This window comes from Alligator mississippiensis, chromosome 1 (genome assembly GCF_030867095.1).
Source record: "Alligator mississippiensis isolate rAllMis1 chromosome 1, rAllMis1, whole genome shotgun sequence".
Taxonomy (NCBI): domain Eukaryota; kingdom Metazoa; phylum Chordata; order Crocodylia; family Alligatoridae; genus Alligator; species Alligator mississippiensis.
Window position 1 is genome coordinate 465,323,472 of NC_081824.1, and position 12,487 is coordinate 465,335,958.

At 42.3% G+C, this 12,487-nt stretch overlaps 1 protein-coding gene across 2 annotated transcripts in view; it reads left to right on the forward strand.

Annotated features, from left to right (window-relative positions):
• RSF1 (remodeling and spacing factor 1) overlaps positions 1-12,487 on the forward strand; it is a 116,380-nt gene that overhangs the window by 81,495 nt on the left and 22,398 nt on the right. For both annotated transcript variants that reach the window (XM_019493587.2, XM_006272444.4), the window contains exons 10-13: positions 4,909-4,963; positions 5,476-5,585; positions 10,406-10,473; positions 11,077-11,284. In XM_019493587.2, the coding sequence (XP_019349132.1) occupies positions 4,909-4,963; positions 5,476-5,585; positions 10,406-10,473; positions 11,077-11,284 (441 nt within the window). The remainder of the gene's footprint in view (positions 1-4,908; positions 4,964-5,475; positions 5,586-10,405; positions 10,474-11,076; positions 11,285-12,487) is intronic.

The following is a 12,487-nucleotide window of genomic DNA, read 5'->3' on the forward strand; positions in this document are numbered from 1 at the left end:
GTCACAGTGTCTGGACACAGTTTCATTCTTCCTGTACTTGCAGCTAAATGGTTTTCAGCACTGGCTCAGTTGTACCAATTGTCAATACCCTTGGTCAGCAATGTATAAATCTCCTAGTGTAAGCAAGTTCTAAGTCATTTGACTTTGCCACCAAAGTCTCTTCCATTAATGTGTGTTACAGACTCTACTTGCCTAATATTAGTTTTAAACTTTGTTCGCGCTCTACAGTTGCATGCTTACAGGCTGCAGGAAGTAAGAACAGCTGTAACTTAATAGAGCAAGGTGTGCATTGTAGCCATTGTCCTAGAATGATAGTAAAGTAGGGCTGGATGGTTACTGTTAATATATACCTGTTCTCTATGCTTGCAAATAGCATTTCCCCAGCAGTTTCAGAGAATTGTGGGTACCTATCCCCCAACTGCCAGCATAGATATCTGAAAAAGATTTCATAGTTATAATCTATCATTTGGAGAAATGTAGCATTTTTAACAAAGGAATTCATAGAATCATAGAAAATGAAGGTTGGAAGGGACCTCAGGAGGTCACATCTAGTCCAACCCCCTGCCCAAAGCAGGACCGTCCCCAACTAGATCATCCCAGCCAAGGCTTTGTGTGCTAGCCTGGTCTTGAAAACCTCTAAGGATGGAGATTCCACCACCTCTCTGGGTAACTTGTTCCAGTGCTTTACTACCTTCGTCATGAGAAATTTTTTCCTAATATCTATCCTAAACTTAAATATTGTGTAAGTTAGCATTGTTTTGATGTATAGAATGTGTTTTATACAATTAAATGTTAATTCTGCCGAGTATTTTTAAACAAAAATTCACATAAACTACATCCACTACAACAGGCTGCCTTGGATTACATGTCATGAACAGAAACTGCTCAAAACAAATGAATTAGGAGTACAGGGAACACAGGTGTATTGTACACACAATACAAAGGAAGGACGTGTGTATTGTAGGACTGTACTAGGAAGACCAAGTCCAACATTGAAACTTCAGTGTTAACTCTGGGCATTGTCCACCCTAAGCTTCCTTAAAGTGTCTTTCTTGTGTGCTATCACTGGTGTAGCTCTGGCAGAGGAAGCTGTGGGGGTGCTAGTGTAGACCAGCTGACCAGTATTCCTGCCATCATGTCATCTAATCCAGCTCAGGAAGTCTTGATCATACTCTGGTAAAATTGTTGTTGGTCTGTCCATCAGTTCCTGTTCTTACCACTGAGGGAGCTGCCACTGTAGGAATGAAATAATGAGGTGCAGTATGAGGTTTATTAGGAGGCAGCCCCAGCCTACAGTAAGACTGCAGTGATGCAGAGTGGCCTGACACTGCATAGTAGTGGATCAGGTTCTCCGGACACGTCATAACTGCTGGCGGTGCGTATGCACCCGCTGGGTTTGGTGTAAGGCCAGAATCTTCTAGTGTTGACAAGGCTTTAGAAAATGGTGCTCTTTTAGGTTACCTATTCCCCCTTTCGTCCCAAGTGCTGAAACTGAATCCTGTGCTCTGTTTCCTCCCCCATTGGCTGGAGCCCTGAGAAGCATTTTTAAGTGCCATTTCTAAGTGACCTGGCAATTGTCTTTATGTATGTACAGCTACAGCAAGACATCTTGATTTAGTTTTTAGTTATGTTGTTATATCATACAAATCCATAGAGCCACAACTTCCCCTTTTTGTCTTGCTTTAAAAAGTCTTTTGTATTGAATATTTATGAATATGGCCTGACAGTTGGAAATAAAAAAAGATGGGCAGCAGAAGAGTTAAAGTTCTCTAAGTGCTGTCAGCTCTACTGTATTATTTGCAAAGAGTATTTTTGGATTCCTAGTTAGGATAAATACTCTTTTAGCACACACTATTACATAAAATGCTGTCGGACTGCTTTTCATTTCCAGTTTGTCTTGCTTTTAATTTTGCAAGCTTTGTGTTGCATTAATAAAAGGTTTTGTAACTTTTACAGAACAGCATGCTCATTCTTTTCATATTATACATCTAGTTTATATGGTGAAAAATGCTATAAAAACAACCCTTTAGCAACGTGATCCTCAAGCCAAACTGCCCTTGTGCTTCCTGTTATACATCCTAAAACTTTGAGTTTTTGCTGCCCTTTGAAGCTTCATATTTTGTATTGGCCAGTAAGGGACAATATCGTGACTTGCTATCATGTTCTGATTCAGGTGTCTATTGTTTCTTTATCAGGACATGCTTTGGTAAAATTGCCAGGTAACCATGGTGAAGATGGCAGATGTGATGATATAATCTTGGAAAAAGTCTGGGGCCATGCTTTTATTACAGCTCAAGTGTAAAGGTTTATTGCAGCTAAAATGGATTATTTGAGAGACAAGCGTAAGCAGATATTAAAACAGGTTTCACTTTCAGAGCTAACCTGTGTAAAACAACATTAACTCTTTCTTGTCTTTCTCTTTCCTTTTGGAATAGAGATTTCACAGCCCCTGAAGGATTTGAAGCTATCATTGAGAGTACACTAATCTGGTTCTTTGAATCAGTGATATGGCTGTAGCTTATTTTTAATGACGACTTTTCACTCCCTGATGGCAGTGACAGTTGTGACAATAATGGAGATTTAGGTTTTTTAAGATCTGTGTTCCTTTTTTTCCCCTTGTTCTACTCCATGAGTTAAAGTACTACAGTAAAAAGCCCTGCTGAATTTTAAGTTTCTTACTTCTACATCTACTAGCATCTATATAACCATGTACTGCCACAAGGTGGCAGCAAAGGAGTCAAAAGGTTGTATCACTGCTGTTTTCGATTTAAATCAGGGATTCTGGAACTCTTTCAAAGGATTACTGTGAAATAGCAGACTCATCCTGGCACTGCTTTCCACCATGTTCCTCTTCACCCATGGATTCTCTCTCCTCTCATTCATAATATTGTAGTGTCCCTTTGGTAACGACTGCATCTACTTATGTGGAAAATACATCTTGGGAGATGTGTATCTCGATTCTTTTCACGTAATTTTGTCATCTGGAGATGAGAAAAGCTAGAATGAGCTCAGTAGTCAGTGCTGTTCCCTGCCCTGCGCTTTGAGACCTGCTGGTGCATTTATTGAGCCTTCTTCATTTATTATCTGTGGTAAGGAAGGTAGTTGATATTTCATCTCTGTATCTGGTTTTAAGATTTAGGCAGGCTTTGTGTTTTTATTAGAGGTTCACTGATATATCAGTCCATACTGGATCGGCACCGATAAAAGGAAAATTGACATTATTGGCAATTGGCTTTTTTTGGCTGGTGTAGCCGCTAATGTCACACTGATAAACACCATGTGCACGCGCGTAGTTGAAGCATGCATGCGTCCAGGAATGCAGCCCACCAGCTTGGAGAGCAGCGTCTAGCTGGTAAATCTGTGAGGGGGAGAAAAGAGGCACAAGGGGGCAGATTGAGTGCCCCACAGTGAGGGAGGAGTGGGAGTTGGACTGGGGCACGGTCAGGGGCTGCCCAGCCGGGATAGGTCGGGTCACAGGATGGAGCCGCGGGGGCGGTGGGCTGGCTCCCCACCACTGCGCGCAGCCCCAGGAGGGCATGGGGGGGGGGGTGTGCTCCCTGGATTTGTGCACAGGGTGAGGGTGGGCTGCCCACTTCAGGCTTGGGGCCAGGGTCCAAGCCAGCCTCTTCCTGGCGGAGGGCTGCGCTGGGTCTGCACTTGGGGCAGGTGGCAGCAGCTTTGGGAGGGTGAGCTATGTGGTGGGCTACAGCCACCTCAAAATCCTCTGCAGTCCCCCTGTAACCTTCTCTCAACACCACTGCCCACCCTGCTTCCACCCGCCCCAAGCACAGTCCCAGCCCCTGCACTGGGAAGAGGCCAAAGCAGCCTGCCTTGCCCCACACACAAATCCCAGGGGCACATGCTTCCCATGCCTCCCCCGGGGGTGCGTGGAGTAGTGGGGAGCCGGCCTACCCCACCCTGCCTGTGCCCCCTGACGAGCCACCCAAGGCCAACTGGAACCAGCTTCCAAGAGAAGTGGTGCTGGCTCCTGCCCTGGGGGTCTTTAAGAGGAGGCTAGACGAACACCTTGCTGGTGTCGTTTGACCCCAGTACTCTTTCCTGCCATGGCAGAGGGTCGGACTTGATGATCTGCTCAGGTCCCTTCTGACCCGACCAACTATGAAACTATGAAGGCTCCCTCCCACAACCTGCCCTGCCCTACTCTGCCCTGGCTGGGCAGCCCCTGCCCCAGCCCCAACCCCACTCCCTCACTCATCATGGGGGTGTTAATTTGACCCCCCCACAGCCCTTCCTTCAAGCAAACAAATCTAGCAGCTTGACACAAATGTTTCTATATCTTCATTTCAATGGTAGCAATTCTCCTTAGAAACTTAGACGTTGAAGATAGAGGAGAGCTATTAGATAACATCTAGTCTAGTCTGTCCCTTGCAACACACTGTTGTTCTCTATAGACTATTTTCTACCATATTATATTTTCCAGTCTGGGTTCCTGCAGTGTGATCCTCCTTAAGAGATGTGACTTGCTTATTTGGAGCCTAATAAAGCATCATCTAATCTTTTCTTGCTGTTGTATAGTTTCTACATGTCCTAGATCTTCCTAAACTTTGGTCTGTTACTGCTCGTTAACACTTGTACTACAAAAGCCAATTCCTCTTTTCTCTTTATGTCTTCTCCCTTCAGATACTATCAGTTGTCAGAATTATTTCTAAAGCCATTACATTTATGTGTGTAGGAGACTTTGATCCTTCAAGACCAAGGATAATAACACCTGATAATTTTAATCAAGGTTTGGAACATATACATTTTATCACAGGGTGCTGATTGGCCTGCTTCTCCTTGACTATAGGAACAGCTCCAAATAATGCTAATTAGAGCATTGTTTTAAGTCTGCATTATCTTAAAAATGAACAGGCTTTTTGTAAATGTTTTGTTTTTTTTCTCTTCAAGGAAAGAGCGATTGGTGTATGTGGGCATCAGCATAGAGAATATCATTCCACCACAAGTAAGTATTATTCTTTCATTTCCTAAACATTGTATTGCAATAAATAAGGGGGTGAGTGTACGTATGGAAGCGTTGTTAATATAAGAATTTGTATAATTCTGAAAGAGGATGTGTCAGCATTGTTTAGGATCATGTTTGACCAAATGAGCCTAGTCCAAAGTTGACGTGCCTTGCTGGACTGAAGTCTAAATATAGTTCACTTCTCTGTTGGCGCATGTATTGCTAATGTTAAACACTTGAGATCCTTTAGTATATCTAGTTCCAAAAGATAAAATTTCTGGACTTCTTGCTGAGAATGGCTTCTTAATAATTATCATCTGCTGTTATTAATCAATAACCCTGGCAACAGGGCAGAGACACTGGATACCTGGAATAAGTCAGCCATTTGAGAATGTAAGCCTTGTGCATGCCTGTTATCAGAGAGGAAAATAGGACCGTTGTAGTTCAGTCTTCCTGACAAAAAATGCCCAAGGCTGACATGGGCTTCTAACCCTTCTGTCTTGCTTTAACAGGAGCCAGAAATACAAGAAAGTCCGGAGGAAAAGAAGAAAGATTCCAAAAAGCCAAAGTCAAAACTACTTGAAAGGAGGTCTACCAGAACCCGGAAATGCATAAGTTATAGGTAGGCAGCCTGTTTGAATGCTGATAAGAATGAAAATAGCCAGTGTTTGCAACTAAGGGCATTAATGATAATGTGCCTTTTCCTCCTCCCACCTGCTTTTCAAGTAGTGCTTACATGTAGCAAACAAACCAAAGGTAGGAGTCTTCATTCTCACTTGAATACCATGTGTGCTTAGCAGTCAGAAAACAAAGGCATGTCTTCTGCGTCACATTGAATGAGTCACGTGTAAGAGTTGATGTATCACATTTAGTTCTGTGGCCAGGGAAGCACAGGCATTTTCAAGGTGACAGCATTCGTATTGAAGAATATGCAAAATATTGATGCAGGCCAATGGTTATCTATCTGGTTGAGAAAAGGTTAATACAAATGTCTGAGGTTTACCATTGCTCATTAGGGCTATGCATAGCTTCAGTCCCTGATTCGGTTCAGCAGAGATTCGGCCTGTTTCAGCAGCCAAATCTCCGAATCAAATCAGGAGATCCTTTAATCTCTCTGAGTTGAATTGGAACCCTCCAAATCTATTTGGAGAGATTCGGAAAGATTCAGCAATTCGGACATAGACACAGCTTTAAATGTTTGTTCTATGTACCTCTAGGTAGTAGGTGGCTTGTGAAAGTTGAGATGGTGGGGTGGATGGAGCGTCCCACAGAAGCGTGGGGGGTTCCCCAGTGTGCTTGGCAGCAGACCCGGAAGTGGACCAGAAGTGCTGGTTCACTTCCGGGTCCGCCAGGGAGCGCACTGCTGCCGTCCATCCGTCGTCGTGTCCCCCCCCCCCAGATTGGTGACTGGTGTTTTTTGGGTCGGGGGGGGGGGTCAATCGGGGTCGTCGTCGTCGCCGCCCCCCCCCCCCAGCCAGTCGCTGAACCGGGGGTCGTGGGGGGGTCCCTCCCAGTGCACTCCCCAGCGGACCCACAAGTGGACCGGAAGTACTTCTGGTCCACTTCCAGGTTTGCTGCCAAGCACACAGGGGACCTCCCCACTCTCCTGTGGGATGCTTTGTCCACCCCAGCATTGCAGTGTTCATGAGCCGCACCTGGTACCTCGAGGTATGTAGAAAAAACACTTAAAGCCGTGTGTAAGTCTGAATCACTGATTCTCTGAATCGGCATCGAATCTTCAGATTCGGATTTGGCCAAATGGAATTGGGGACAGTGATCCAAATCAGTTAATCGAATCACTGTCCCTGATTCAGCCGTATCCAAATCGAATACGGCCCATTTCGCACACCCCTATTACACATTTTCTTATTATATTCCTCCTTCTCTTGGTAAGCTTTAAGAGCATGTACAAATACAATAAACACAAATACAAACTCTATAAGAGATAAAATAAGAAAAAATGAACTTTACCTCTATAGAGTAACTGTGACCTGTTGTATAATAGAAAGATAATTAAAGAATTAAAACTCTGTGGGCTCACCTACACGTCACCCTACATCGCTGTAGCACTGCACCACATTGCCGTACGAAGTGCTATGGCGACGTAGCGATAATGTGAGTCTACACGTGATCAGCAACTACCTTGCTGTAGTGGTGGGCTCCCCTGTTTTAGTGTGCCGCTACAGCAAAGTAGCTGTGAAAACTAACCACGTGTTGCAAGCACAGCACAGTAGAGGAGGTTACTGTGCCATGCTTTAGTACTTTCAGTTGAAGTACTACCAAAAGGCAGTACTAAACCATGGTCCAGTAACAACGTCACTGTAGGGCATCATGTAGCCGCACCCCATGTGATTTAGACTTGCTACCCTGAGAGCAGAGCAATCGAGGCATCGGCACTTCCAAGTGCAGTTATTGCTAGCAGATCTTAAGATGTGTTTTTATGTATGTTATAAAACTAGTATCAATTACATACTGAAGTAGTTGGCAGTTCAGCTAGGTAGTATGTGCGTAGGTGCCCAGTGTCCTTTTCTATTTCCCAAGGAGACTGTTGTTTAAAACCCTGCTGGTAACAACCATGTTCAGGCTGTACAGCTAGTTTGGTTCACTCTACAGTGAAGAAAATCTTTCTTCTGGTATTGGACATTGAATGCTGCCGATAATAGAGATTTTGCCACAGGCAGATTTTTACAGATTTCTTGTCATGTTTGTGATAGTTGAGGTGGCCATTGACCCAGCAGAAAACATTCTTGCCCAGAGGATATTTGACATGACTGCAGTGGGATTGCTACATCCTGCAAGGATAGCGGTTTTAAATGGAAATAATTTATGTTTGTTCAATGTTAATATGAAGCTCAGTATTAAAATATAAAAAGATAAGCAAGCATCTCTTATGCAATACATCACACTCATGTCTGTGAGCTTATGAATGTATTCTGTATGTGTATTATTGGCATGTGACTTCAAATTCTCACAAAAAATTTAAGTCCTTTAGAGTTAATGAGAATTGTGCCTGTCCTCTTTCCACTGAGGGAAATAAATTGGGAAGTCTTGTTCTGCTCACAAACAGATTTATAAAATGTAGTGTTTTGGTTCTTTTCATCTATCTGATCCCTTTGTGTTGTCTGAATCATCTTAGTTTTTTGTTGAACAGGTTAGGAAAAATAACCTGCAGAAGAGCAAGGGATAATCCATTACACCTTTATATGAAAAATATATCAGGAGATATTTGATTTCTGAATACTTGTTAGCAGTGGTGTAGGAAATGTGAAGAATAGCCTGATTCTTCCAAACATGACATGCAGCTCATAAATTGTTTTAAGGGTAAAATAATCTCATTTATGAATACCTTAAAATAAAACTACTAAAGGAGTCATTTCAGAGTTACTTATCTTACCATAAAATAAATGTCCCTAGACAGTTAATCATCTTTCATTTACTTCTGCCTAATGTCATAGGCCAACTATGTTAGATAACCATCTAGCTGGGGTCATCTAGACCCAGCACTCTTTCCTGCCTTTGCAGGGGGTCGGACTCGATGATCTATTGAGGTCCCTTCTGACCCTAGCATCTATGAATCTATGAACTAGCTTTTCACAAATCCATAGCATCTTCTAAGGAAAGCACAAGACCTAAATATCTAATGAAAGAGGAAAAACAGAAATGTTTTTAGACAAACACATGTCAAAGCATAAAGGAAACAGATCCTTTTTTCCCTGGTTTGCATGTCATTTTTAAATTTTACTTCCTCTGTGTATTGAGTCACGATCAGAATTGTAAAGGCTATGTAGCAGAAATATAGTGAATATTTTGCCTTTGACCTTCCCACCAAGTAATTGTAATATTATAACAAATCCATCCAAGGAAGAATTCTATAAAGTATGTATCAGGGCAATTCGGCTTATAAGCAGCCAGGGACTGCATGCCACATGGGTTGTACCATCACCTCCAGTTTCACCATGCATGGGAACAGCGTTTCCCCCCTGCCCCACATACGCACTTGTATGACATGGGTGCATGCGGATCACCCTACCACTGAGCTTCAAACACTGGAAGCCCCATGGGATGTTCCATCCTTCCCTGATGCAGGAGCAGGAAGCGAAAGCTGAGGGATTTTTACTGGCATATGTTTTACATAGTGTAACTGTAACCCTTCTGCCAGGCCCTGGACAAGGACTGGTTTCAGATTTAGGGGTTTAACACCAACCATAGTAAAAATGTTTGGCTGTCAGTAAATAGATTGCAGATTTTCAGTAAAAAAGTTTTCTTATGTTGGCAACCCTGTTTGACTGCAGCATTGGTTTTGCACAGTATTGCTCTCACCCCAGGGTTTCCCTATTCACTTCCATGCCCTAATGCCCGTGAATGCACCCCACACCAGGCGGCCCCTGCAGCATTACCTTTACTGGCCCTGCCCTCCACCGACTCCCAAAGAAGGACTACTGTCTGCCTATCTTTGACCCAGCAGTGTTACAGGCAGACGGGATGCAGTAGCAGCACATGGCTGGGGGAAGGGAGCTACAGAGATTCCTGTGAGCCAGAGCCCTGACAAACTCCCTTCAGGATGCTGCACTCTTGCTCAGACACCAGGTGGTGCTGCCATGCTCTGTCTGTACTTCAACACTGCCTGCAGCTTTTTTTTTTTTTAATGCCAGAGCTTCAATCAAGCTCTAGTGGCTTAGATTTTTAATGGATGGCTCGATTGCAGGCTTTACGGCCAGGCATTTTTAGCCTTGTTTTTTATTGTCCATCCATACATTTATGGACAGTTGGGAACCCCAGCTGCAGCAGCAGCCAAAGTGACAGGGGAAAGGTGCCTGGGTAGGAGCCTGTGGGCTGCCAGTTGGATGGCCCTGGCATATATTATTTGTTTAGTCTAAAATGTAGGTCATTTGCCTTATTTACTGTGACTATAACACTGTCTGAAACTCAGACACCTTGAATACTTAAGATGAAACTTGTATAGGTCTGTGTTGTAAGGCTCTCCTGTGAGATGCCAGTGCATTGCCATTTAAACAGAAAGCTTCGTAAAATCAACAAACAGTCTGTTTCTTTTGAAGAATTTTGCTGAAATAATTTTTTGACAGATTTTTCTGCTTTTAGAATTCAGCCTTTTAAATTCATTAGCACACTGGAAGATCAAAGTGTGCTTTGTGAGTATATTTTTCTAAATCACTAGTAACCCAACAAGGTAGTGATAGGTATGTTGCTAGCAGATGAAAATACTAAATATACTTTCACAAAACAAAAAATCTTTGAGAATCTGTCTGGCACAGAATGCATCTGTATGCTTTTACACTGATTATTTCACCGCTTTGTCTCAATGCTGGATTTTCTAAGGCACTTCAAATTCTTATTGCTGTTTTAGATTTTTGAGAGATGAATTCAGATGATATCTGAACTGTGCTCTGTCTCAAAGTAGTAAATGCAAGATATTGTTTTTAGATTCGATGAATTTGATGAGGCAATCGATGAAGCAATAGAAGATGATATCAAGGAAGCTGATGGGGGAGGTATGGGTTTTTTTACATATTCTATCTTCATTAAAATGGTAACAAGAAAGGGTCCTGTAGCACAAATTGTTTTGTGCTGCAAGAGGCAGTGGGTGTAATTCTCTCTTATGATCGCTCACAGCTTGGAATTTTTGCTACTGTACTTTTGAACCATACTTCCTGATTTTGATGGATTCAGGGAAATGGGCATTACAAGCTAGGAAGAACTGTACAATGTGGTAGCTATAGAACTTTTATTAATAATTAATTACTCTATGTTTATACTCTTTTCAGTATAGAAACAATCAAGTACCAGGGGCCAAAATGATTACAATTGTTCACTAACTGCAGGAGGTCAGATTATGAAGTCAGTGGATGCTGCAAATATGTAGCTTCTCAGGAATTTGGGCCTTGATCTGTTTGCAGCCCAGCTGACTGCAGCTGTGGTGATATAGCCCAGCATGGGACTAGAGCAGAGCAGATACACGGAACCATTAGCCTGGTGCCTGGTGTGTAGAAGGGAAGCTGAAATTGGAAGCAGGGAGAGAAAATTTATTTAAAGTTGAATGAAAAATGCTAACATTCACTTGCAGGATTTTTTCCCCTTTCTCCCACTGTATCTAGGTGGTGGCCGAGGCAAAGACATGTCAAATATCACAGGTCACCGTGGAAAGGACATTTCTACCATCCTTGAGGAAGAAAGGAAAGAAAATAAGCGGCCCCAGAGGGCTGCTGCAGCACGTCGCAAGAAACGACGGCGACTAAATGACCTGGATAGTGATAGCAATCTGGATGAGGAGGAGAGTGAGGATGAGTTCAGGATCAGCGATGGGTAGGTTTGTGCTTAAATTACTAGTCTAGGTTGTTAAACACTAGATTTCTGTCAATATTCAGCACTACTTATGCCAAGCATACAATGGGGATGCTTCACCCATGTGGGAATACTAATATACTAAGCTGAGAAGAAGCCCTAGTGGGGATGCAATTATATGCTGCACATGGTACCCATATGGTAACATTTTCCTGCTTCCCCACAGCAATCTGTAGTATAGGCCTATCCTAGGTGATTTTTTGTGGTTTGAAGTTGTAACTGATGGTTTTTCTGTTAGGCCTGGACCACATGTAAATTTTTTACTGGTATTGCTGTTTTTGGTTAGGGGTGTGATAACTATATACCAGTAAAAGTCCTAACATGGCCATGTTAATATCATTATCAAAGTGTCTTATACCAGTGTAGTGATTCTGGTATAATAGCTATATCAGTTTTTAAGGTAGCTTTATAACCACAAAACTACATCTACACCAGATGTCTTTTACCATTTAATTCTACTCTTAGCTAAAGCAGTAAAACTTCCTTGTTTAGACAAAACCTCCTGTGTAGCTTAGAATGATGAAGAACTGAAGCAGACTTGATGCTTCGTCTCTGATAGATTAAAGAAACCTATAGAACTCAATTCTTGACTTTTAGCATTCTAAGAATTTGAGGTTCAGAAAACCAGGAGAACTAGATGTGAAGACCAGAGAAAGGTAAACAGTTTACACTCTATAAAACGTGCATTATATGAAACCTGAAATGTTAAATAGATATTAAACTGATTACAAATGCCTTCCACTCTGAATTTCTTTTCACTCCTTATATTACTTTCATTTCATTAGTTCTCTAATCATCTGAGTTCTCCAGAGCAGAAGTCATTTGAATTTCTAATGCTAAATATCATCATTTCAACCCTTATACCTCACAGAAAAACACAAAAGGGCTGTTTTTTTGGCTGACAACATTTTCGGTTGACAGCTGCCCCTTTCCCATCTTGACTGGTTTAGAAATAACCTCTTGAAAATTTCTTGGGACAGATTTTAAGTATCTCTTGAAGTCATTTTCCACATGTGGGTATACTGAATGATTTTTATCCTGGTAGTAGAACAAAATGTGCTGGAACTTTCCCAGTCAATGAATATAGCCTGCAAACATCTCACTGATTGATTTGGTATAGTGGGTTTACATTTTCAACAGTATTTTCTGTTAATTGCCTGCTGA